This window comes from Protomyctophum parallelum (genome assembly GCF_964188405.1).
Source record: "Protomyctophum parallelum genome assembly, chromosome: 6".
Classification (NCBI taxonomy): Eukaryota; Metazoa; Chordata; class Actinopteri; order Myctophiformes; family Myctophidae; genus Protomyctophum; species Protomyctophum parallelum.
The window spans coordinates 29777870-29802872 of NC_139701.1; the positions used below are offsets into that span (position 1 = coordinate 29777870).

Sequence of the window (25003 nt, forward strand, 5' to 3'; positions counted from 1 at the left end):
GAATATCTTCATGCTTTGTTTTTAATCACTTCATAGAAAAGGTATTTCAGATTTCATTTTGGAACACAATACACAATATACGTAATACCATACATTGTGTGAAACATTTAATAATCCACCTGTGGTGGGTGGATGTGAAAAATATTGACAAAATAAAAAGAAAGAAAACCCATCTCTCATGCAGATAGTGCTAAATCCGGCTAACCATTTGGACACAACTGGGACCAAATAAGCTTGAACATAGATTAACAATGTTAATACTGACATATTTTGATTTCAAAACTGCTAATAAGTTTGGTCAGAAAGAGTTCACAGTCACACATTAGCACAATCAATTACATAAGATCACATTGTTTTGTTTCTAATTCAGAACGACTCACATCAGTGTGGGTGCACTGTAGCATGCTACCAATACTTTCCCTGTGTAATCTACTTTTACATGAAGTGCATATGGTGTGAAAGAGATGACCGCCTTTGATTTGCGTCTGTCAGGCGAGCCTGTATCTGAACCTTATAGATGGTCAAGCATAAAAGTTGTGACAAGCCAAAGTGGAAAGCAACAAAAGTGTTGTGTATTGTTTTTTTTTTAACCAAGATGGACTAAGATTCTCTAGCCTGTACGTACGTACAGTATCCTATATTCAAGCAGTATGCAGTTTAACATGTTCTCTATGGGCCACGGGATTACATACGCTGCTGTAAAATGAAAACCTTGAGACTTGAGGTGAAATTCTTCACCTGAGCAAAGATTGACTGAAAAAACAATAGTTGGCTTAATTATTCTTAATCTATTAAAATGACTAAAACTAATCTAATAATAAAATGAAAAAAAAAAAAAAAGTTCCATTAGGGCAAATATTTCATAGTGGTGCCAACAATGTCAAGAGTTCACAATATTGGCATCTCAAGGTTGTCATGTGACAGCAACAACACCTGTACTGTATGTCTGGGTTATCTGCTGGGCTCTCAATAGACTGTATACTGTATGTGTACACACACACACACACACACACACACACACACACACACACACACACACACACACACACACACACACACACACACACACACACACACACACACACTAGTTTAAAAAAATCCCAATATAATACAGAATATAAAAACACTCCAATCCAGAGTCTTCTACACATTAGACACCACAACTTCCAGGTAATGCAAGTGCATATAAATTAAAATAGATTTTGTTTTTACACAGAAACTGTATTTCTTATTTACAAGAGTAAAGTATAGAATAAATACACACTGTTATAAACAGCATAAAGGACCAACTTGAGCTTCTACCAACAAACAGGTTGAGACACAGAAGACGTGTTAATGGAATAAGGCCTGACGAGAAAGAGGCACGCACACACGCACACGCACGCACACACCCACACACCCACACAATCCATAATTCACGCAATAAACCGCCACGTAAAGCATGCTGGGGTGAAGATGAAGGTAGTTTAAGTACCTTTGAGTATGTCAGTAAACTACTAATGGAAATATGTGAATGTAGATTCAACGGTTCAACATTCCCAATAACAGCGGCCAGTGGAGCACTGTCAGAATCTGAGGTCTATGAACCATTTTGGATCTTGGGCCATGATTTAGAAAGAAGTGTTGGTTTAACCACATGAACCCTATTCTGGGGCAAACATTTGACAAAAATGACAGATCTACAAGCTCACAACGCATCGCTATGCAAGACATGTAGATCGGATATTTTCTGAACAAATTTTGTGTACACATAAAAAAACGTTGGGGCCTAGTATAGACCCATGGGGGACTCCTAGTAGGGTTTAAGTGGTTAAAGAAAAGCCCATCTTTTTTCCTCTCTCTCTTCTTTTTAATTTTTTAAGGCAACAATCTGATCCATCGGTGTTGAAACATAATAACCCTCCTTTCCAGGAAATCTGATACAGTCGAAGGGGAGGGGATGAAAAAAAAGTTTCTAATGACGTCAATGAGCAGAACCGGCGCTTTTATTTCCAGGGGTAAGAAATAGCTGGCCTGATTGTTTTGAGGTTGTGTCCCTGGAGCCTGCAGGGCATTGTAAACCATCTGAATAATGGCACTGATGAAGGTGTGCGTGCCCTTTTCAGACAGGCACCCTTAATCATCCAGTTTCAGTGGGCCTGATTGCATGAGGGTTTTGCATGAGGTCTTTACGTAAGAAAGGGTTTTGAGGTCGGTCAGACCCCATTAATACTTTAGAAGGAAGCTGAACATACTGTAGATCCAGTTGTGTTGCAAAGCATTTTCATTCTTTCTTTTATTAATAAAGGTTGTTCTGATGACTCAATGGGGGGTTTATCTTACCAACTTTTGCAAAGTGTTTTGGTTTTTTTCCTGCTCATTGATGCTTTTTTCTTCTTCATAATTTCCAGTAGTCTGTTGTAGGCTAGGTAAATATTAAGCAATCTCCAATTGAAATTGAAAATGGCTGCTTAGATTATTATTATTATTGTATTTACAGTTACTGTGAAAATGTAGCAAGAAAAATTCTAGATGGGAATAGAGTATACTTTGATGTTACGACTATAAAAGTTATTTTGGTGTCAAATAGCTTTCAGCACTAATGGGGTGCAGGCCATTGCATGAAGAGAAAATAGATGAATGAAAAAACAGAATAGGTCTACTGTATTTAAGAGTGACTGACATTCGTTTACAGCAACATCTGAAAACAACAATGTCTACAATGAACATTGAACATGAATCATGATCATTTATGTTTGCGTTCTTTGTGCTTGGACTGAAATAGAAACACTGAATGTATCTAATATGCGTGTTCATGTTGCTGTTTTTACTGTAGATGAGTTTGTCCAAGAGTTGTTTGTCGAAGTTTGTTTGGAGTTCTCTATTGCCCAATACATGGAAGACTGTTTTTCTCAGATACAAAAAGGATTTTACTCTTTCAGATAAGAAAAGAAAAACATTTCACACACATACTAAAGTGTTCAATAAATAAAAAACTATTATAAAGACAATAGTAAAAAAGGCACACAAAAGTCTTTTGACAAATGGTACAGGAAAAAGTAAACACTTTCCCTCGCTATACAAACGTGTCTCCATCAGTAGATCTTACTTTATGCTACTTCTAAAACATCTGGTGTCCATAAAAATGTCTTAAGGTACAAAACATCTCTCAGTAGTGTCAAATATCTATTTAATGCCAGTCCAGAAAACAAAACAAAACAGGAACCTTTTCCCAAACTGGCCAAAATCCTTCAAGATCCCTCCTTGGGTGCCTCTCAGTCAGTTGAAAATTGTTCGCAGCATTTATTTCCTGAGAACTGTAGCCACTTCACTGAAACTGTCCTTTCTGCCACCGACTCCACACGCCCCACGAGTGCAAGACGCCCCTCCGTCCTCTGGGCCAAAGCTAAGCCCCCGTCCTGAGTGAGCTTTGTTAAAAAGCACAGCTGCAAGAAGATTTCTTCTCTCCTTTTGCTAAAACTTGAAAGAACAGCCCCATGAGCTCCGCCTGTGGTGCGCCCTATGTGTCTGTGGGCGACGCCTCGTGTGTGACGATCTCTATGGCCACCGCGGGCCCCTCCTCAGCCATGGACCCCTCCTCCTTGTTACCCTCTGAGTAGTCCAGGGGCGGGGAACGGGACGTCTCTCCTAGGCTGTCCTCTTCTTCCTCCTCATCCTCATCTTCCTCCTCATCCACCTCGTCGTCTCCGGCGTCCTTCTCCTCCGTCCCCTCCGAGTCCTCCTCTTCCAGGGTCAGCTCGAACTGGAACTTGTCCCCGCTGCCCTGTCCCCCCGTGCCCCCGCCGTGGCTGTCCGAGCCCTGGTCGTAGAAGGGGGGCGAGGGGCTCTGGGGGATCATGCTCTGGTACCAGTTCCTGTTGTCTTCCAGTGTGTCCAGGATGTCCTGGGCATCCGGGTGGACCAGGTCGGCCCAGGTCTCCCACAGCGGGTGGACGATGTAGTCAATGAAACCAACCTGGGGTTGAAAGGACACGCATCACAAAATATACCGTGTATAATTCATGGTTATAGAAGTTGCCTCAAATTTATAAATCATATATAAATATGAATGATTAATAATGAAATAGAAATAATTCATCATAACATTTTGTATAGTTGTTGCTGTATAACTATATTGCAATAATAATGTGTGGTTGTCACAAAAATGCCAAGGCACACATGTCTCAGTGTGCCTTGGCATTGTGCCGCTGTGAGACGCGCATGGCTTGGCGTGTTCAAGATGGTTGTGAATGTTCACACGTCATACCTGGTTCTTCTCCACCGAGGCTGTGTGTTTGTCACACATGGGGCTGATCTCCATTCCCCTCTCCCTCTCTCTGTCCCCCTGGTGGAAGAACTCGTCCATTATCCTGTCTGTCCACTGGCGATACAGCTCCAAGGACTTGGTGGGGTTACTGAGGTCGGCACAATGCACCATGTTGCGCAACACCTGCAAACAAGCACGTTGACGTTTACAACACCATTTATTTAAATACTGTAAATGCATACTGTACAGTGTACACACACACACACACACACACACACACACACACACACACACACACACACACACACACACACACACACACACACACACACACACACACACACACACACACACACACACACCTGGATCCTGTCAGTGTAATTGTCCAGCAGCAGCACTCCAGAGCTGGTGACCTTCTTGGTCTCCACCATGGTCTTCAGATCAGCCAATAGGCTCATGTGTTTGGACATATCGGTGGCCAGGACCTGGACAGAACAGGACAGAGACATACCCCACCCACCATCAGAACCATCCATACTGTATGTCCCATTGTATCACACTGCAAAACACAACCTATAGCATGGCTTATACTCGGTTGCGTTGCAGTGCTGCACGCCCACAATAAACACATCTACAATCTCACAACATTCCACAAATAGGCAACATCCCCCCCCACACACACACACACCTATAGCTGATCTACAAGCTCAACGGTTGTTATGCGACTTATCGAGCTTGTAAATCGGCTAATTTCGGGGGTGGAGTGGGGCCGGTCAGAGAGAATTTTAGATTATTATTTTTTAAACATTGGAAAAGTGAAAAAAATAGATAAAAGAAAATGTTATAATTTTAAATAGGTCTTAATTGGTCATCAGCGTGAACAGAATAGAGCAGGTGGCTCACCATGTCGATGACCATCTTGCGTAGTGACTGCCGTTGTTTCTTGGCGAGATTCTGGAAGATGTCACAGTTGTCCTCCTGCAGCAACTTGAAGCCCACCGCCAGGTGGTGGTTCTCCAGGACAGACTCATCGTTGTACATCAGAGCCAGCTCAGAATCTGGGTTAGGAGAGAGACACCGTTAGTGTTGTTACATTACTTAAAGCCCTATTTTCACATTTTCTACAAACTCAAGGCAATGCATTTGTGGGATTGTGGATTGGCTCTTTAAAAAATGTTTCTTCAACATTCATAATGATATTGATGTTAATATTAATTGCAGTAACAATGCAAACGGTTCAATAGTTTGGAGAGAAATGTCAGCTCACTGGTATTGATCAGGAATTGGTTGGATACTCCGGGGTGGTCCACATCATGGATCGCTGCAGCAAAGATGGCTGCTAGAATCTCAAGATCTGTGAAAACAGCCTGTAAGACAGAAAGAGAGAGAGAGAGAGAGAGAGAGAGAGAGGGAGAGAGAGAGAGATTAGAGAGGAAGAGCACACATACAAGAGGAAGAGCACACATACAAAGAGTTTTAAGATTGAAGAACATGGCAGTGGACGAGGGGAATCATTTCAATGACAGAAGCATAGCTGAGTGGACGAGGGGAATCATTTCAATGACAGAAGCATAGCTGAGTGGACGAGGGGAATCATTTCAATGACAGAACCATAGCTGAGCCAAGCGTTACCTGGCCACGGAGACGCTGCTAGACGGTGGCTATCAGCTATCTCTTTTTTTTTTAAGTCGTAAAACTCGTCATTGGCAGGAAATGAGGACAACTCTCAGACTGTATTCACACAGTAATGTTGATAAAAATAATGCAGTCCAGAAGATGTCACGTTCCCTAGCTTAGAATAAAACAAAAAGACACACTGGGCCAGTTAAAATAAAGTTCATATAAACCCCAGTTCATGCACGGACCACATGCTCAGAAGGTCTGTCATGTATTTCTTACTCTCACCTCGGTTTCCTGTTACTCTACATTGTTATATAAAGCAAAAATTGTACCACCCCCCGCCCGCCACCTCAAAGTCAAGATAAGTGCTAGTGTAAGAATGTCTAATCAATAAGATTGCTGTCTAGTTGTCTGTGAGTCACTCAGCAGGAATCCACTCACAGAGAGCACTGCACAGGGTCCGCTGGCTGGGAAAGCCAGGGCAGTGAGAGCGGGAATGAAAGATGGGAGAGCAACGGATGACACACAGGCCAAGGAGCACACTAATCCCACTGTATTCATAGAACAACCCCGACCCTCCCTCCCCGAGAGGGGCACTGTGAGTGTGAGAAGACTCTCAGACACGGACAGGAAGAAAGTGATGGAAAAAAGGAGGGAGGGAGGGAGGGAGGGAGGGAAGGCGGGAAGGCATGAAGCCATGGTAGGAAGGAGGGAAGGATGGACGGGCACACTTAGAGCAACGTCTATATGACGTAACAGGAGAACTAGATGATTTCATGGAATAATAATAATAATAATACATTTTATTTATATGGCGCCTTTCAGGTCACTCAAGGTCGCCTAACAAAACAGAAAAGAAATACAATACAATAAAGCAAGTTTAAAATACACACAAAGGCCTGCAGCAGAAATTTACTCAAGGTGGGAGTAAGCTTGTCTGAATAGGTGAGTTTTGAGGTGGGATTTGAAGGTGGGGAGTGAGTCCATGTTTCGAATGTCGGGGGGAAGGCTGTTCCAGAGGCGAGGGGTAGAGCGGCTGAAAGCTCTACCCCCCATGGTGGACAAACGAGCTGGGGGAACAGTGAGGTTGGTGGAGGAGGCAGACCTGAGTGACCGGGTGGGAGTGTTGATATGGATGAGATCAGACAGGTATGGGGGGGAGAGGTTATGGATGGCATTGAATGTGTTGAGGAGGATCTTGTAATCTATGCGGTATTTGATGGGTAGCCAGTGGAGTTGGTGAAGAACGGGGGTGATGTGGGAGATGGCAGGGGTTTTGGTGATGATGCGGGCTGCAGCGTTCTGGACCAGTTGGATTTTATGGAGGAGTTTGTGGGGGAGACCGAAGAGAAGGGAGTTACAGTAATCGAGGCGGGAGGTGACCAAAGAAAGGACTAGGATGGCAGTGTTGTTGGGGGTGAGTGAAGGGCGGAGGCGGTTGATGTTGCGGAGGTGAAAGTAGGCTGACCGGATGGTGTTATTGATGTGGGTATGAAAAGATAGGGTGCTGTCGAGGACGACACCCAGACTCTTGACCTGGGGGGAAGGGGAAACCGAGGAGTTGTCTATGGTGAGTGAAAAACTGGGCTGCTTGGTGAGTGAGGATTTGGTGCCAATGAGGGTTAACTCGGTTTTATTGCCATTTAGTTTGAGGAGGGATGAGGTGAACCAGTCTTTAATTTCGTGAAGACAGGCACAGAGGGAGGGTGGTGGGAGGGTGGAGGTAGGTGTGGAGGAGACATAGAGCTGGGTGTCGTCCGCGTAACAGTGGAAATTGATGTTGTGTTTGCGGAATATTGAGCCAAGTGGGAGGAGGTATATTATGAATAATATGGGGCCAAGGACAGAGCCCTGGGGAACACCAGAGGAGAGGGGAGAGGGGATATGAAAGATTTTAGCTGAATGAACTGAGTACGGTCGGAGAGATAGGAGTGGAACCAGTGTAAGGGTGTGTCGGATATGCCAATGGAGGTTAGACGGTCGAGGAGGATGGAGTGTGAGATGGTGTCAAAGGCTGCGGTCATGTCGAGAAGGATGAGAATAGATAACTGTCCAGAGTCGGCTGCTAACAGGAGGTCGTTGGTGATGGAATGGGACTGGACTGAGCTGCATGGTGCAGGAGGGAGCTGGAAAGAGAGGCTCTGGGGGTGATGTAAGAGCACTCTCTCCTCATATACTCTGGATCCCAATGTTAAATTAACCACACAAACCCTAAGAAAATAGGCAAACATTCAGCAAAAATAGTAGATCTACAAGCCTGTGAGCTTATAGATCAGCTATTTTTGGTGATGAGATTTGGTGTAGAGGGGAAAGGGAGGGGACCAAGTGTGTGGCTGTGTGCCATCATGTTTGTTGCGCACCAAAAATAGCCGATTTACAAGCTCTGAGCGTGTAAATCTTAAGGTGCGTGACGCTGTCGCGCAACGTAAGCATGAATCACCATTTCCTCTCTCAACACAAGAAGCCCCTTCAAGTGGGACTGCAGATCTACACAACGTGCCAGGCTTCCGCGTGTTGAGCTTGTAGACTGGCTACTTTCACTACTATACTTAAACATTTGTTTTCTAATGTACAGTATGTAATTTCTTTGACTGGGTATACTCACATCCAGGGCCGGGGTGGAGAGGAGGATGTGAGTGGACTGGGCCACGTCAGCCGCGTGCAGGCTGTTGTGGTATGCCACGTCTGAGTGGTAGTGGTCTTCCAGCGTCATCATGTAGGCCACCAGCGTGTCCACTGGGATCTTAAACGTCTTCAACAGGTCTCGCTCCTGCGGGAACAAACCGTTTCGAGAACACGTTAATTGTGCACGTCAGTCGGAGCGAGCCGTTCAGAAACGGAAGGAGCACGAGGCAAAGGCGAAAGAACAGAAAAGAAAAGGGATCGTGCATAACAAGACACAACAAGCAAATCTTATTTTTTCAAATACATTTTACAGGGTAGATTCATAGGCGGAGCTTGAACTTGACGCCTGGGGGTGCGACTGCTTGGCCAACGATTTTTTTGACCTTTATTTTATTATTTTAGCGTTTTTACAATGCCCTAACCCCTAAAAATGAGTTATTTAGGTAGTACAGCAGCTCACACACATACACACATGCACTACAGCCATATAGCGAGTCATCATATCATGATAAGAGAGATGATTACAAACTACAGTCAGAAGTTAAGTTTAAAAAAAACCACAAAAAAAACCCTTTTTTTTCCTTTTTTTTTGCCAGGGGGTGCAGTGCACCCCCTGAACCCCCTCAAGCTCCGCCCATGGGTAGATTGTGGTCCAGAAGGTAAAACCAATGTATCATATCATATCACACGTAAAGCAGAGGAATCTGACAAAGGCGGTGGGCGGGCGGGCGGGCACATGCATGCGTGCGTTGTCGTACCTGGAAGATGGCGTACATGATGCAGGTGAGCGGTCGGCTGTTGGAGTACTCGGAGACGGTGAAGATGTTCAGGCCCCACTTGTTGAGGTCCTCCAGCTCCTTGGACAGAAGCTCCTCCTTATCCGTCTTGACACCGAAGCGTGAGATGGAGCTGGTGGAGAGCGAGGGCCCGTGCGAGACCTTCTTCACGCCGCTGATCTGTGTCATCAGCTGCTGACGCTGCTGCTGCTTCTTCTTCTCGCGCGTCTTCGACGTCGGCGACGGGATCTCCACCTCGTTCTGTTTGTCTGGAGAGAGAGAGAGATGCTCAGTATATTCAAGTTCGTTCCACGAGGTCATTGACAGAAAAAGATGTCTTGCCCAACTCTGTCTGAGCCTGAGGAACCTTGAGTCTTAAAAAAATCACTTGAGTGGGTCTGATACGTGCTATTGTTCAATTCCAACATGGAACAGATATAGTCAGGGAGCATCCCAGCAATGGCTTTATACAAAAATAGGTGCCAATGCTTATCTCGCCTCTCTGTCAGAGAGGATAAACCTGAGTTATCATAAAGTGCACAGTGGTGAGTACCAGAACTATCACCAGTAGTCCACTGCAAGGCAGAGTAGTAGACAGTGTCTAGCCGCTTTAAAAGTGAAGGAGCAGCAGACCTATAAATAATGTCCCCGTAGTACAGGACCGAGAGGAAAGTGGACTCAATAATAGCTTTTTTACTGGAATTTGGAAAACAGAATTTATTGCTATACAGAAAACCTAGTTTTTGTCGAAGTTTGGAACACCAAGACCACCTCTCTTTATTTTGTTTACTCCTTTCCCACAATGCACCTTATTGTTGCTCTGCAGGTGTTTAAAATCCCATCTCCTGTTCTTTGATTGTCCCAAAGGTCAGTGCATTGACAGCCTCCAGATGGAGCACACAGAAAGTGAAGATAGCTTCAAGAACTGGGTCATAGAACAGTACATATACAGTACATGTATGAGCCACTCTAAAGTCCTTACTATTAGTTTAGTACATTAGGGATTTATTTTTTACTCACCTCTCAGTTTATTATTCTTTATTATAAATTTACATTTAAAATATATACAAAATATCAGAATTCTGCACAGCTACACTTGAATTTTTCACAGAGAAGGTTGTGTGCACATCTCTTGCCTGTATTTAGGCCAGGTGCTGGATGTCAAGGCATCAAGGCAAACATCAAAAAGGAAGAAAAATCTGCACACTAGTTTCTTTAATCTTTTTACATTCTCAATTAACACAGAGGATTTTATTGTGTATGTGAAGCCAGACTTTTACTTAGCTGTGAGCCTGTGTCGCTGATCATCACAAATAGCTGATCTACACAAGTGTAATGCTTTATGGTGTCGTCCACAGTTAACAGTTTTGTATTGAGTTGTGCTTGAAATGTACTGTAACTCTCCAATCTGTTAATAAATACTTCAATCAATCAATCAATCAAACAAACATGTCACAGGCGTGCAAGTATAAATCAGGCATAAGCATGCTGTGCTCCACCATCAGTCAAGCTTCACCTCCCTGCTGCCTATCAGCCTCCCCACAGAGGGTTATTCAATTACCAACCTCTCTCTCTCCCCAGTGGTAATTGAGAATGGACAACCTCTCAGACATGAAACAAGGGAAAGAGCAATAAACTGCCCTCTAATTCATTACAGGACATCATTCTCATTACCATAGCAAAATGTTTGTGTGTGCGTGTGCGTGTGCATGTGCGTGCGTGCGTGCGTGCGCAAATGCTAGATGACTCTGCACCAGCCAAATTTGGTCACATATCTCCTCACGTGAGTGATCATCTTACTTACATCCATACAGAGTTTGAACAGTATCATTTAGTTCACTGTCGGGTGAAAGAAGATGTTGGCTTGACGGCCCGGGTATCGGAGGAGACCTGAGGCTTTCTTCACCCTCCCAATGACTGATTGTGGGGGTTAGCAGAGATGGAGTACTTGTAGAGAGGCTGGGGAATTGGGAATTGGCTATACTAAATTGGGACTTGAAGCGGAGAAAATGTTTTTGTTTTTTGTTTTGTCTTGAAGGGGCATGTTTTGCACAATAACATTAGTCTTTTCATTATGTCTTCCCACAATCTTTGTGATTCATACAGTACGTTTGTCTCAGTCACTGATACTAAATTCTGATATTAAATTTTAATTTTTTCTATGAATCTGTGACCTGACACCCATACTGTTACAAAATGAAAACGAAAATAAAAAGATTTTGAAAGAACAGTATCATTTAGCTTTCACCACAATGACATATTTTCTCTCAAGTATTTAATTATTAATTATTCAATCATATTACCCCCCCCCCCCCCCCGTTACATTGTGTCCTAACACACATACATAAAGTCAGAATCAGACAGATGCATTGAATGACCATTACAGTTCCTAATACAAATCGCTTATTATTACACAGTCCACTTCCTGTATAAAAAATGTAATGCCTTCCAATATTAATATAATAAGCACTGAATGGATTAAATGACGGATACCAGGGCAGGCCGTGTTAACTACAGTATGCCAGGAAAATGGCCTGCTCTGAGCTTGGTGGTGTGTTTATGAGAAAACGGATCTGAACAGGATGTGAGGAAGACGCAGCGATCATTCCGATCTCAACCTAACTGAACGACTGCGCTCAATGCGAACTGCACAAGTACATATTAAATAAATAGCGGTCAGCCTAGGATAATCCAAGCCAACAACTGCTGTGTCAGTGCATAATCTCCTTTTCCTCTATGACTGTTAATGTCTCCCTCTGTTTCATCTAACCCCACCCCACCCCTCAAACGGGGTAATACGGATTCCCTTATCCTAGAGATAGTCCTCTGAGCCTGGATTCCCCATGCAGGATGGGTGGGGGGCATGGAAGGGAAGAAGATGTCCCGAGGATGAGTCACCCAATCTGCTGGGCTGATCTCAGCACCAGGGGAGGAGGGATGCTCTGCACTCTGTTACACCATACATACAACTCCCCCCATCATCCTTCAGATCTCTCCCCAAAACTGCATGTTTGTTTTTGATTGTTTATTTTCCCCTCTATTTCTTCTTCTCTTGAACTCCCCCCACAACCCCTAGCCCCTTCCTCCTCTTTTTCATACCAGCTATATAGTTCTTTACCCATCATTTCCTTCTCCATCTCTTCTACAGCCTCTCAGACACCAGACCCCCACCCAGCCTCTCAGACACCAGACCCCCACCCACCCAGCTGTGAGCAATTTTCTGTCCCTTCTAATATTCCCCTGATTTATTTTCAATGCGTGTTCTATAAGCCTCAAACTGATTTCGCTTTGATATTATATAATACATTTATATAATCAGGGATGGAGACAAAATCCTGAAGAGAAAATGAGAGTGAGAAGTTTTCTGAAAGACATGTAATATACTGTATACACACTGTACTGTAACTGTATGTCTCTCCTTCCCTCAATTTCTTATCTACGTTTCTGATCCGGACTAACAAGCTCGCTTGTCAATCAAGTGGCACCTTGTACCAAGTGTGCAACCGTACAGTATGTATTCTACTCTCCATCCTTTTCGTTGTTTTGGAAAAAACTGTTACTTTCGTTTCGAGTTTAAATATATATTTTATGTCCAGCATCAAAAACATTCCATGCAGCGCTTTACGGTACGCCCCCGCAAAGAGCCTTCCAGACTAACGTGTCGTGCACTGCTCCAAAATGGAGCCCTTGTGTGGGAGAGTGAACCTCAGTACGCACATATATATTATACTGTAGTACACTGTGGTAGAGAACACAGGGCTGGCTACATAAGGGTCTATATATCATTCTACTGTATGCAGCAGTGACACGTTGATGTCTCAAATAATGAAAGGTAGATCAAAGACATATTTGAGTTTAATTGAGTTTATGTACGGTAAGTTTACACATTGTTTGTGTGCGTATACGTTTGTGTGTGTGTGCTTTTCATTTACCAAGGAACGTGCTGGAGATGAACTCGGACACCTGATTGCCGGAGCGGCTCATCTCAGATAGGTGCGTCAGCTCCCGATTCAACATTCTCTTGAACTGCAGGGAGAAAGAGGAAGGGGGTTGGGGGGGGGGGTGGAGAGGGGAGGAATGTCATCAGTTTCCACACAGGGAAAACCTGGGAGAAATTATAGGGCTGCATTCCATGGAAAAACAGCATCACTGGTGCCCAGGCTTAGGTCACCATCCACATATGTATGGTCATTGGGATGACGTTGCGTTTTGGAGATTGATGAAAAATTGCTACGTGTATTGCTAGTGGTCAACCGTCAATGGCAATGTATCCACATTAAACACAGTACAGGGTAAGGGGGTAATTATTTCCACAACATTGTAATAATTTCCGTCAGCAATGGCATGGACTTCACCTTCCATTCCCTGAAAGCCGCTTTACATCATTGTTTCATATTTGGGGACCAGTTCTCTAAGAAAAGTAGTAGAAACATATGTTTTGTTATTCGAATGTTTTATGTTCTGCTGTGCAGCAGTTTGTGCTATGGAGGCAGCAGTTTAGAGATGTGCATGCATTAGGCAGACACTGCAGCAGCCATCATTTGTAGCAGAACATGTACTGAAATGTGCGCACACACACACACACACACACACACACACACACACACACACACACACACACACACACACACACACACACACACACACACACACAGGACGTGAGATGGAGCCTGAGCCAGCCCCAAAGCACAATTATGTGAGACAGAAAGTCACATTTCAGTTTTAATCACCAACCTAAAAGCCTTCATGACTAAAATGCTAAAATGTTCTGAGACTACCATAAAAATCAATGCTTTGGTTTAGCATAAAGCCTAAAAACCCAATGGTAACGCAACAGCACAGCTACGACCACATGAGTGCGGTATCCCAACAAGCTACGTAGATAGACGCCACACACCTTAATGTAACCCCAAGACACAGACAGCAGGTAGTTGGCTTCAGGCATTTTGGACCCTGTTTTTATCTTCCGACACAGAGCCAGCACTGTAATCCAATGGAAACCACCCAAAAAATACGAATGGGATTATTTTAACGACGGGGAGCAAAATAACACGTCCCCTCTTCTCTCCTCTTCTGTGGTGTTTTCCCAGTCATCAGCGGCTAAGAGAGCAGCTCGATGCAGACTCGCTCTTCCTCTCAGCAGCAGGAAAAGGCCATGCTGTCAGTCTCCATGCCTTGGAATGGACGGCAGAGGGTAAGAGAGGGCAGGCGGGCTGAGATGCTGCAGCACGGCACAAGAACAACCAGCCAGTTGGAACTACAGTGTGAGCTGGTGGGGGTCTCTGAGCACACTGATGAACAACGGAGAAGAATGGAGGGAGGAGAAGGCAAAAAGAAAATTGCGATGGAGACAAGAGGAGGGAGGAGGGAGGCTGCGATGCTCATCTGACTGGAGGAGGGGGTTCCTTCTCTGGATTAGTCTCGCCTCCCTGGTCTCCTTGCTGTAGTACTCGCTCTCCCCTCTCTCTCACGCCCCCATCCCCTCTCTCTCTCTTGTGCCCCCCCCCTCCCCTGCTGTAATCTGCCAGCCCCAGCAACACACACAACCATTCAGGACACATGATTTGACACAAACTTGGGAGAAGGGGAGCCCCCAGCACAGCTTGCCTGATATTTTAATGCATTTCCCTTTTTTTTTTCTTTTTGCAGGCATAGTATTCCTGTATATATGTGTGCATGTGTCTGGGGGGGGGGGGGGGGGGGGGGGGGCACTTACAATATTTACACTGTCAGGGTTAAATTAGCACTTTGTATATGCACAGCGTAAAATTATCCATGGCATTTTCTTGATGGCATGCAACTGAGCATTAAAACACCTCCTATACCTACGCACTAAAACAATGAGAGCACCAGAGAGGGGGAGCACGTTTTGAGAAATGTGAATACTCCTCTGTACCCCCCCCCCCCTCCCCCCTATACCTCTTCCCCCATCTGCCTCATTATATCTATTATCTTCTGTTCTGCTCCCTCGCTATATATATATATATATATATATATTTCTCTCTCTTTCTTTCCCCATTGTCTGTTGACATCTCCATGTGCGGCAGCCATTGTGGAGCATTCAACAAGCTCTTCATTATCCGCATCCCCCCCAATAATAATAATATTAATAGAGGTTGTCACATTGTATGTGGCGGGCTATTTTTAATGGCTGCATGGAGAGAGCCAGGGAGTGGGAGGAAGGAAAGAGAGATGGCACATAATTGCATCCTTTCCCAATTTAGGTGACACTCCTGTGTGTGTGTGTGTGTGTGTGTGTGTGTGTGTGTGTGGTGTGTGTGGTGTGTGTGTGTGTGTGTGTGTGTGTGTGTGTGTGTGTGTGTGTGTGTGTGTGTGTGTGTGTGTGTACGCCAATTAATAGTACACCTCAACGCCATGGCAACAGCATCACGTGTCAGTGTAAGGCACCAACCGCCTGTTTTCAGCAGGAGAGGAGAGTAGAGGAGGGGGAGGGGAGGGGAGGGGAGGGGAGGGGAGAGGAGAGAGGGGGGGGAGGGGAGGGGAGAGGAGAGGAGAGGAGAGAAGACAAGGCATTCCCCTTTTCTTTTCCTGGCCAGCATGCAGGTATAGCCACACAGCAGCTGTCACGAGGACATACCACACATACTGGCTGAAAACCACTCATCCAGGCTCCTCCCTCACTCATCCAGGCTCCTCCCTCACTCACTCTCCGCCACTTACACGTCAATTTCTCTCCAGGCGGTCACTTGCCAACACTGTCATCAATCTCCGTCTGTCTGCCTCTCTCTCTCTGTCTGCTGGAATTAATGGGCTGTCATGGAGCAGGTGTACACACACACACTCCCTGCAGAACAACCACTGCTGAATGTTGTTATAATGTTGTGATATCATTTTGTTCTCCATTTACCCGTTTGCCAGGCCATAAAGCACAGCTAAGAAACATACACCGCATTCTGCGTATATACAAGTGTGGCGGCACTATATGAAGACGTTCCTCGTCACGTGGCTCATTACCACGCCATACGAAATGATAAATGCAGAACCAGTACTCTCAATCTGGCGGGGATGGTGGGTGGCCTGGGAGAGGTTGTGTTTGGAATAACAAAGAGGATTGCGAATTATATTCCCACTGAGGTAAAGAGGAGGAGGTGTGTGTGTGTGTGTGTGTGTGTGTGTATGGGGGCAGAACATCCACAGATTGTTACATAACCCTAACAGCAGCCGCTATAATGCATGTTGGAAGCAGACATCAAAGTGGGTGGAGTCTAAGGAGTGGTGGTGGCCTGCTCGGGCTGAATGAAATGGCTCGCCACAATTGCACACCATGCAGAGCACTATGCATCTATGAAGACACATGCACACATGCAGACTGCACTATGCATCTATGAAGACCACATGCACACCATGCAGACTGCACTATGCATCTATGAAGACACATGCACAAGCATGCAGACTGCACTATGCATCTATGAAGACACATGCACAAGCATGCATGCGCAGAAGCAGCCTTCCTTTAACTGTTCCCAAGCTCCTCCCATCGGCAGTCAGAGCAATTCATCATGGCGCTTCTACGTCAACGGTTCCCAAAATACAACCCTTTCTAAACGACCAGGGTCACTTGAAAATCGTCTGTGGCCCCAGCCATCTGACCACTTAACCCGGCAGCCAAACAAAAACAATACCAGGTACATTTTTTAAGAATATTATTAATATTAATGCTATATAACGATGCAAAACATAGTCGTTTTCCAATTATTTGGGGACCAACTTGCAATAACCTCAACGCCCACAGGTTGGGAATCACTGATCTGCGTTACACTACACACACACCGTGCATGTGTGTGATCGTGTTAGATCTCATGTCTTTTCATGCAGAGTGAGTTAACATTTTGCTCCATTTAGATGATGTTGAAAGTATAGAGGGAGAGAATGGAAGCTTCTTCATCCCCCTCTGGATCCCTCCCATCCCTCCGTCACATCATTTTAATCTATCACTTAATTTTCTCTCTTTTTTAATGCTCACTCTATCCCTTTAACCTTTCAGTCTCAATGGCATCCCTCTCTCTCTCTCTCTCTCTCTCTCTCTCTCTCTCTCTCTCTCTCTGTGTTGCCACGGGTGGGCGGGGGTGGGGAGGTGTTCGATTCAGCCGAGAGATGCTGTGAAGGAAGCAGAGACTGAATGGTCCCTGTGGCAGAGAAGAGAAAAACCTGAGCTCTTCCATTCAGACATGATCCATTCACACCAGATCTCAATGTATTATTTCCCATGACAGTACTACTGTTGTGTTTGCCACTGGCAGTTGGGGTGCTTGAAAATATTTCCTTTTCATCGTCATGAAGTATATTTTATACCATACAGAGGAGAAAATGTGCAAGGCAGACAGACGAGATTCGATGTTCCATGAGTTGTTTATTTCAACGAAGTACAGCACAGCAGTAAAGCATAGCTCACGCCAGCCAGCAAAGTGGCTGACGTCTCCACACAAGGCTTGCACCCGAACTGACCAAATTATTGTATTCTAGGGTCACTACTTAAGCACTTTACATTGGCGTGGGGTGTCGACATTTGTCGCATATTTATTAGTGGCAAAGTCTTTGATCAACCAGTCTGTCCCTTCAGGTCAACAAACTCCTTTGTTATGCCAATAACCACCGGAATTCGGCTCCAGGATATATCACCCTGAGAAGGCCGACACCCTAGGTGCTAATCACCAAAAATAGGTCCACTGTAGCATGTAAATTGCAGAAGGCACAACTCTAGAACACTCTTGTGTTCTAGAGTTGTAATATTGCAGAATTATGGAATCTCATATTCATCATATCCCCCCTTGACCATCACAAGATGGTCACATACAAATATGGAACCATAATTATTACACCCCCCTTGACCCTCAGCTGGACAATACATTCAAGAAACCAAAAATAACAGCATTACAGTACAGAATTCCCCCAACATGGTTTTTCAAACACAGACATCCATACATATATGAATAATGGAAAATGATTAGTACAGTTAACTGACATTTAAACAAGACATGCCGCTTTCAGCTCCATTGTTACAAGAGCACTTTTTTGATATGCAATAACCTACATGATTTACTACTAAACTCTGCTACCCAATGTCAATACAATATCAGTTAAGTCACTTCCTCGGACTTACCCTGACAGATCCAGACCCAATGGTGATACTCGAAAGAAACCATTGATGCGCCAGAGTTTAACCATAATAACACATATCTCTTCATAACTCTATAGGAAAATACCTCATTGACTCATATTAGGCTATATGACTCAACTTATCTAATTATACGACAAACACACCAACATATGAGGCCTATATTATTTCATGTTGAAAACAAACGTGACGCACAATTTGTAATCAGAGTGAAGGAAAGTTCGTCTCCCCTCCGAATTGGACAAAGGAAGTTCTTCTGTATGCTGCCCCTTCTAGTTACCTTGAAATGTTCGTTCTGCTGCACGTATCAAGGTGAGAAAAAGTTCACTGCTGTTTTCAGCTGTCCTCGTCATCATCATCTTCTCTCCCCCCTCCCAACTCTGTTCACAACAGAGATGGGACGAAAAGAAAAGCAAACATCTTCATCACAGACCACTGTCCGTCCGTGAAGGCCCTCAGCTTAGGTCGGTCAATCGGCCACTGCTGCGCCGTGCTGCGTCTCACAGCTCGCCGCCCGCGATTGCTGTCCCCGCGCCGACGTGATGATCAAGGCCTCCGCGTGGCTGTCGCCGCACCATCGACCACTCCGCAGCCCACCCGTCTGGCGGCTGGTATCGGTCCCCGTTGCTCAACACTCCTCGCGGTGGTCGTCGTCATCATCCCCGCTGCGTATGGACAAGATCACGGTCGGGTCCGCTGGAACATCATCGTCGCCGTTCACAAAAACTCCCCTCCAACGAATTAGACGGGAAAAAAGCCGCTGGTTCTGTTTCATCTGACGTGAAAAAACACACCACCATGACCGGTTTCAGGCACCATCTGAAGAATATTTTATACCATACAGAGGAGAAACAGTGCAAGGCAGACAGACGAGATTCGATGTTCCATGAGTTGTTTATTTCAACGAAGTACAGCACAGCAGTAAAGCATAGCTCACGCCAGCCAGCAAAGTGGCTGACGAATCCACACAAGGCTTGCGCCCGAACTGACCAAATGATTGTATTCTAGGGTCACTACTTAAGCACTTTACATTGGCGTGGGGTGTCAACACCAAAAATAGGTCCACTGTAGCATGTAAATTGCACAAGGCACAACTCTAGAACACTCTTGTGTTCTAGAGTTGTAATATTGCAGAATTATGGAATCTCATATTCATCAGTCACAAGAAATGTTATTGTGGTTCACTGACATTATAGCTTTGACCCAGTAGTGGGCGCTCTGTCCTTAAAATGCCAAAAGTAGCCTGCTTTTTGTGTGTGAGTACAATGACCTCTGATTGATGGGCCTTAAATATGGAGTGGGAATGGAACATTAACACATTTAATCCTGCTTTTTCTCTCTCACCATGACATGACAACGATATTTAGTGCCATTAGGTAACTTGTTAATGAGCATGCAAGTGTTGTAGTAAGAAAGTGTCATTTACCACTTACAGCTTACAGCTAGTTATGAATCAACACCGTTACCCATGATGATGACCTGATTAACAGTGTAAAAAATATTTCCCCTTATTGCTTTAATTGGCACTTGCCTGACGCATGTGATGCGATAACATCAAGGTTTTGAGAATAGAATGGCAGCGACACAACTGTTAAGACGAAGAAGACAACGTACCACAAGAGCAGAAGTGCGACAGAGAGAGCTTGGAGCCACACTACCTCTCACTTCCTCTGACTCACTCTCTCCTTCGTGCCCCCGCTGTGCCAGCGCCAAACGGCCGTGCGTGCAAACATCTGGATTCATACTGTAGGTATGCCTCATTTAACTTAAGAGGCGAACAATGAGGAAGGAAATGTCACGTACAGAGAAATAAATAAATAAAAGAGAGAAGAGACTAAAGTAAGTACGCGAGGGCACACTATTCATTCCTCTGACACATTTTCTCACCAAGTGTTTCATTTCCTGTCTTTCTCGCCTGTTTGAGGCCACAGCGCTCAGATGTGGTCAACAATAAAAAAAAATGGCGAGGGCGGAACAGTCAAATTGGTGCACGACTTGCTTCCTTAGCCTTTAATAATGTGACACCCTCATATACTGTAACTAACCACAGGCAGAAACTACCAAGAAATGGTAGTGCCTAAACAACAACCTGCAGAAGAGGTTAGCTAAAAGAAAGAAAGCTTAACTATGACTCAAGATCGTTCTAAATCACTCAAAGATCATGTTGGTTTTTATTTTCTTTGTAATACAGCAGAGCATTCATTAGATAATAGATAATTCATTCAGTACCAAAGGATCAGGGGATATCTCATATTATGTTCATTAGGGTGAAAAGAGAGAAAACATTGCTTTACTTCACCCTACCTACATCCATCCCCCTGTTTGAACAAACTGACCACTGAGTGCAGTGCTGCACCACATAGCTCTCTCCCCAGATGACCTGAATGTTTGGCCCGAGTCAAACGCAAAGAAGGGAAGACTGTCTCCAGCACCTGGCAAGAGACTTGGAAAACAACGCTTGTTGTCACCTGCCCGGTCCTGTGAGCTGCCTGCATCTTCCAGTTCTTTCCTAAATAACCCCATCCCTCGATTCTGTTTGGACATCAACTGGAGACCAGAGAAGGACAAACAACCTCTGGTGATGTTTTCCCCTTGAAGCTTACTTTGCTTCCTTTGCATGGCTCCCTTTCTTGTTTGAGAAATCAAGAGAATGGAGGGAATATCTCTCTCTCTTTTTCTCTCTCTCTCTCTCTCTCTCTCTCTCTCGACAGCCAGTCATGTAGTGTCATGTCTGATTTACTGTATACTGCATCATGTTACATACCGAAAATAGACAATCTACAAGCTCACAAGACAGCGTGGTGAGCTTTCAGATTAGATATTTTCAATGTGTAACATACACTAACATGCATTTCAGTTTAAACCAGGCTTCACAGTGCATCACTGCTAAACACATTGCCGGCTCAACTCTGAACCTTTGATCTGCAGCTTCCACAAACTATGAAAAAGGATGAAACACCCTGCAGTGTAGTCACAACACAGTTCAAAGCTGTGTTCATTTAACTCAGAGGGGGTGAATGTAACCAAATGGACCAACCAAAGGGTCTCCGCGTTAAATTAATCTAAAGGATTTTACTGCCAATGCACTGTCATCTTATTTACATTGTGGGTTGTGTGTGTGAGGCTTTTCAACTTCAATGTGCCAGTCTTATGCATGCATCTGTCTCTACTAGAAGGAGACTAACTCCCAGCCAGCAATTAAACACAAAAACCCTTGCGTCCCTATTCTGGGCATGTCATGTCACAATAGGTGAAAATAAGTAAGCATTCTGCAAAAGTAGCCGATCTACAAGCTCACAGGACATTGCAACGCAACATGTTGTGTGCATGTAGATCAGCTATTTTTATTAAGACAGTTGCAGAGAGAGAGAAAAAGTAAGGGATCATAGACTCCCTGGGGGACCCTGGTTAGCAAAGTATGTAGGGTTTAAGTGGTTAAACACTAAGCTTTAAAACATGCATCCCGGCACTGTCAGCTGTACAACCAAACACTGCATGCTTCTCAAAACATGTCAACATCAGTCTAAAATATTCAAGTACAATCTCTTGCCAATATTCAAATAAATGTTGCTTAAAAAAGCAAAACTCCACACCAGAGAAAGAGGAACACCTCAAAGTCCATCAAAGTACAAAACCAAAGCAGCACATTGCAATATACGAATGAAATCCTCACCTTTCTCCAACCATACAGTTTCCCCAATTTTTTCTCTTTCTTGTCAAAGCAGCAGGCTCCCATGTTGCTGTGTACAGAGGGAGTGGAGCAGCAGGGCTGTAGTCCTGTAGTGTCCTGTGTCTGTGTGTGTGACTGAGTATGTGTGCAAGTCTTCACCGCATGAGTGAAGAGGGAACTCGACTCTCTGACGTTGGGGCCGCGGTGCTGGAGACGACGCATACAGCTCTACTGACTCACTTTGCTCTGTGAGGTCTGACTGACTGGGCTTTACCTCTGTGTGTCCATGTGTGTGTGTGTGTGAGAGAGAGAAGAACAGTGAGTTATGTGTCAGTGAGGGGATGGTGTGTCACTCCTCATATACACACGCCCTCTTAGGGGGCCAGGCCCGCCTCTCTGGCACAACTCCCCTTGCTTGGTGTGTTGTTACCCAAGTCCTTGACTACTACTGTAGCACATGGCAGACAGTCCCTGGTTGACACTGTCAATACTTGCACTGGGACATTTTGATGACTTTGACACTTCCTGTGTTACTGTAAACACTCATGTCATGTCATGTCATGTCATGTCATGTCATGTCATGTCATGTCATGTCATGTCATGTCAACTTAAATTCAATTCAATTCAATTCAATTCAATTCAATTCAATTCAATTCAAATTATTAACACAGTGCCAGAGCTGGAGAGTACCACCCACATTTGATATCCAGGGCACGCTTTGCACAAATAAAGGTCTAATGCCCAGGCCCCAGACAGAGACTATACAGTAGGAACAATGGTTCTGACAAAGCACAAAAGCCCTTGACACTAACAGAACTCCTACACATCAGACACAAGAACGCACACGGTCCATGGCAAGTCCACAGCGACAAAGGATGCCTCCACTTCACCTTGGGGGTACGTCAGTGTGGAGCTCCTAGTATTTCACCACCCGTGATGGAGGCTCAAGTTTCACGTGCTTGTCACAGCGTGAATGATAGTCTTTCCATCCTAAATGTGCCCAGCAGTTAGGGAAGCAGCCCCTTGTACAAGTTGATGTGTTTTCTTTAACAATAAATGAGTCTGGGGAAAGGAACTGGTTGGAATAATGTGTTCCTTCCACGCGCTACGTCCAACCAGGGAAACTCCCCCCTGTCAGGTGTAAAGTAGCAACTTGGACACTCAGGCATGAAGGAAGCATGAGTTCAAGTCCGTTGCTCTCCCCATGTCCCTCATATATGGGGACTAGGTTGGTGGAGGGTGTGTAGAGCCCAGGATCACATTAGATAATTGACACAGGCGTGAAAAATGGGTTACAAAATCGTGGGATAAAAAATAATTCCTGAGTCCTGATCATTAGTTTAGAACCAGTTGTGCAATGCTTAGATTTACTGTACAAACAAGACATGGGGACAGATGGAATTTCACAGATTGGAAACAAAATAATTTCCACTCTTATATACTGTACCTGTACACAATACATAACAATAGAGAACACCTTGAACCATCTTTGGATGTAGTGAAAACATGCATTGGTCACAAATTATGCACGAATGCCTCCTCGCCCACAAACAAGGACCTTGGAGGGTCTCGGCTATTTTAGCCTCAGATTATGGGTTACGTATTGTGACCCACTGTACACCTGCCTGGCTATCGCTCAAAGATACTTCACTGTCAATTACAGTATGTTATATGTACTAGTCCTTACCCGTTGTGAGATATTTGTGGCCGTGAAGGGTACTGCGCCCGGGTGCGTTTGTAATTAACTAATAAATAAATTAATAATCATTAATGTGTCAAATCGAAAAAAGGGCTTCGTTACGCCCTCCATATTCATATGGTCAATGCCTGTGTGAAAAGTGGGAGTGATTGGTGCAGGCAATAAGGAGTTACGACAGACAGACACACACACAGACAGACACACACACACACACACACACAGACACTCAGACATTCGGTTAATTATAGTATGATGTATATATGTATGAATATATCAAGGTTAATAAAGACCACTGCCATTTTTCTCGACAACGTTCTAACGCTTAAAATGTATATTCCCTCATACGCCGTCGTAATGTGCAGGAAATAACAGATCTGCAAGCTCACAATGCGTCGCAAATCTTTGGTCTGAGCTAGACTTTACTTTTCAGAGAACAAAGAAAACTTCAGCAGCAGCAAGTAGTCATTTGTTTTGTATATAATGAACGTTTCCAGTCAAAATCCATCAGGTCGACCCATTTCAATGTCAAACCTTCTAGCAAGAGCTCCTCATCTAGCTATATGAAAGAATAAAGGTCCTACAATGTAGGTATTCATCCAGAGTGATTCTCAAAAATGACAATTAAATGGTCAAATATATAGAGTGCAAAGAAAACAATGAGCTATTAAAACAATGAGCTATTATAACTAGAATACAAATTTTAGCAACTGTCTACAGATCTTGTAGCCAGAATAAAATATATCCACTCACTAGCTGCATGCAATATCAACCTGGGGTTCTACAGCCGATTATTTCATGTGATTAATTCACATTAATTTAAACTGTCGTTTGTGTCATGAGTACATCCACACAAAAAGCAAATATTAAGAGGCAAAAAGGTAATTTTTTTAACTGCAGATAAAAGTATCAACCTGTCTGAATTGAGGCATCTCCAAATTAATCGTTTGATGTGAAATATTGTCTATGAAAAATTATTAATCACGCTCCCAATGCTTGACCACAAGTGTTGTCATAGGTTTTCCTGTTTTGGTTTTTGGTTTTTTTAACCTGACGTCAGTAAATTCCCCAATGGACACAGACACAATAACTGACTACATCTACTTGCCTGCATGTTCTGTACTGTTTCAGCAAGGAAATTGTCTGTCTGTCTGTCTGTCTGTCTGTCTGTCTGTCTGTCTGTAATAATATATGAGCCATTCTGTGTGTGTGTGTCTGTCTGTTTATTCAGTGA

At 44.2% G+C, this 25003-nt stretch overlaps 1 protein-coding gene across 4 annotated transcripts in view; it reads right to left on the bottom strand.

Annotated features, from left to right (window-relative positions):
* pde4ba (phosphodiesterase 4B, cAMP-specific a) overlaps positions 1-25003 on the bottom strand; it is a 155621-nt gene continuing 130618 nt past the window's right edge. For 2 of the 4 annotated variants that reach the window (XM_083767486.1, XM_083767487.1), the window contains exons 7-14: positions 13200-13293; positions 9250-9536; positions 8472-8636; positions 5514-5613; positions 5150-5304; positions 4609-4731; positions 4247-4429; positions 1-3955 (exon numbers count right to left, since the gene is read on the bottom strand). In XM_083767486.1, the coding sequence (XP_083623612.1) occupies positions 3500-3955; positions 4247-4429; positions 4609-4731; positions 5150-5304; positions 5514-5613; positions 8472-8636; positions 9250-9536; positions 13200-13293 (1563 nt within the window). In that variant the 3' untranslated portion in view covers positions 1-3499. Of the gene's footprint in view, positions 3956-4246; positions 4430-4608; positions 4732-5149; positions 5305-5513; positions 5614-8471; positions 8637-9249; positions 9537-13199; positions 13294-14164; positions 14621-22076; positions 22371-25003 lie in introns of those variants that run through there. The other 2 variants (XM_083767488.1, XM_083767489.1) reach the window with 2 other exon arrangements.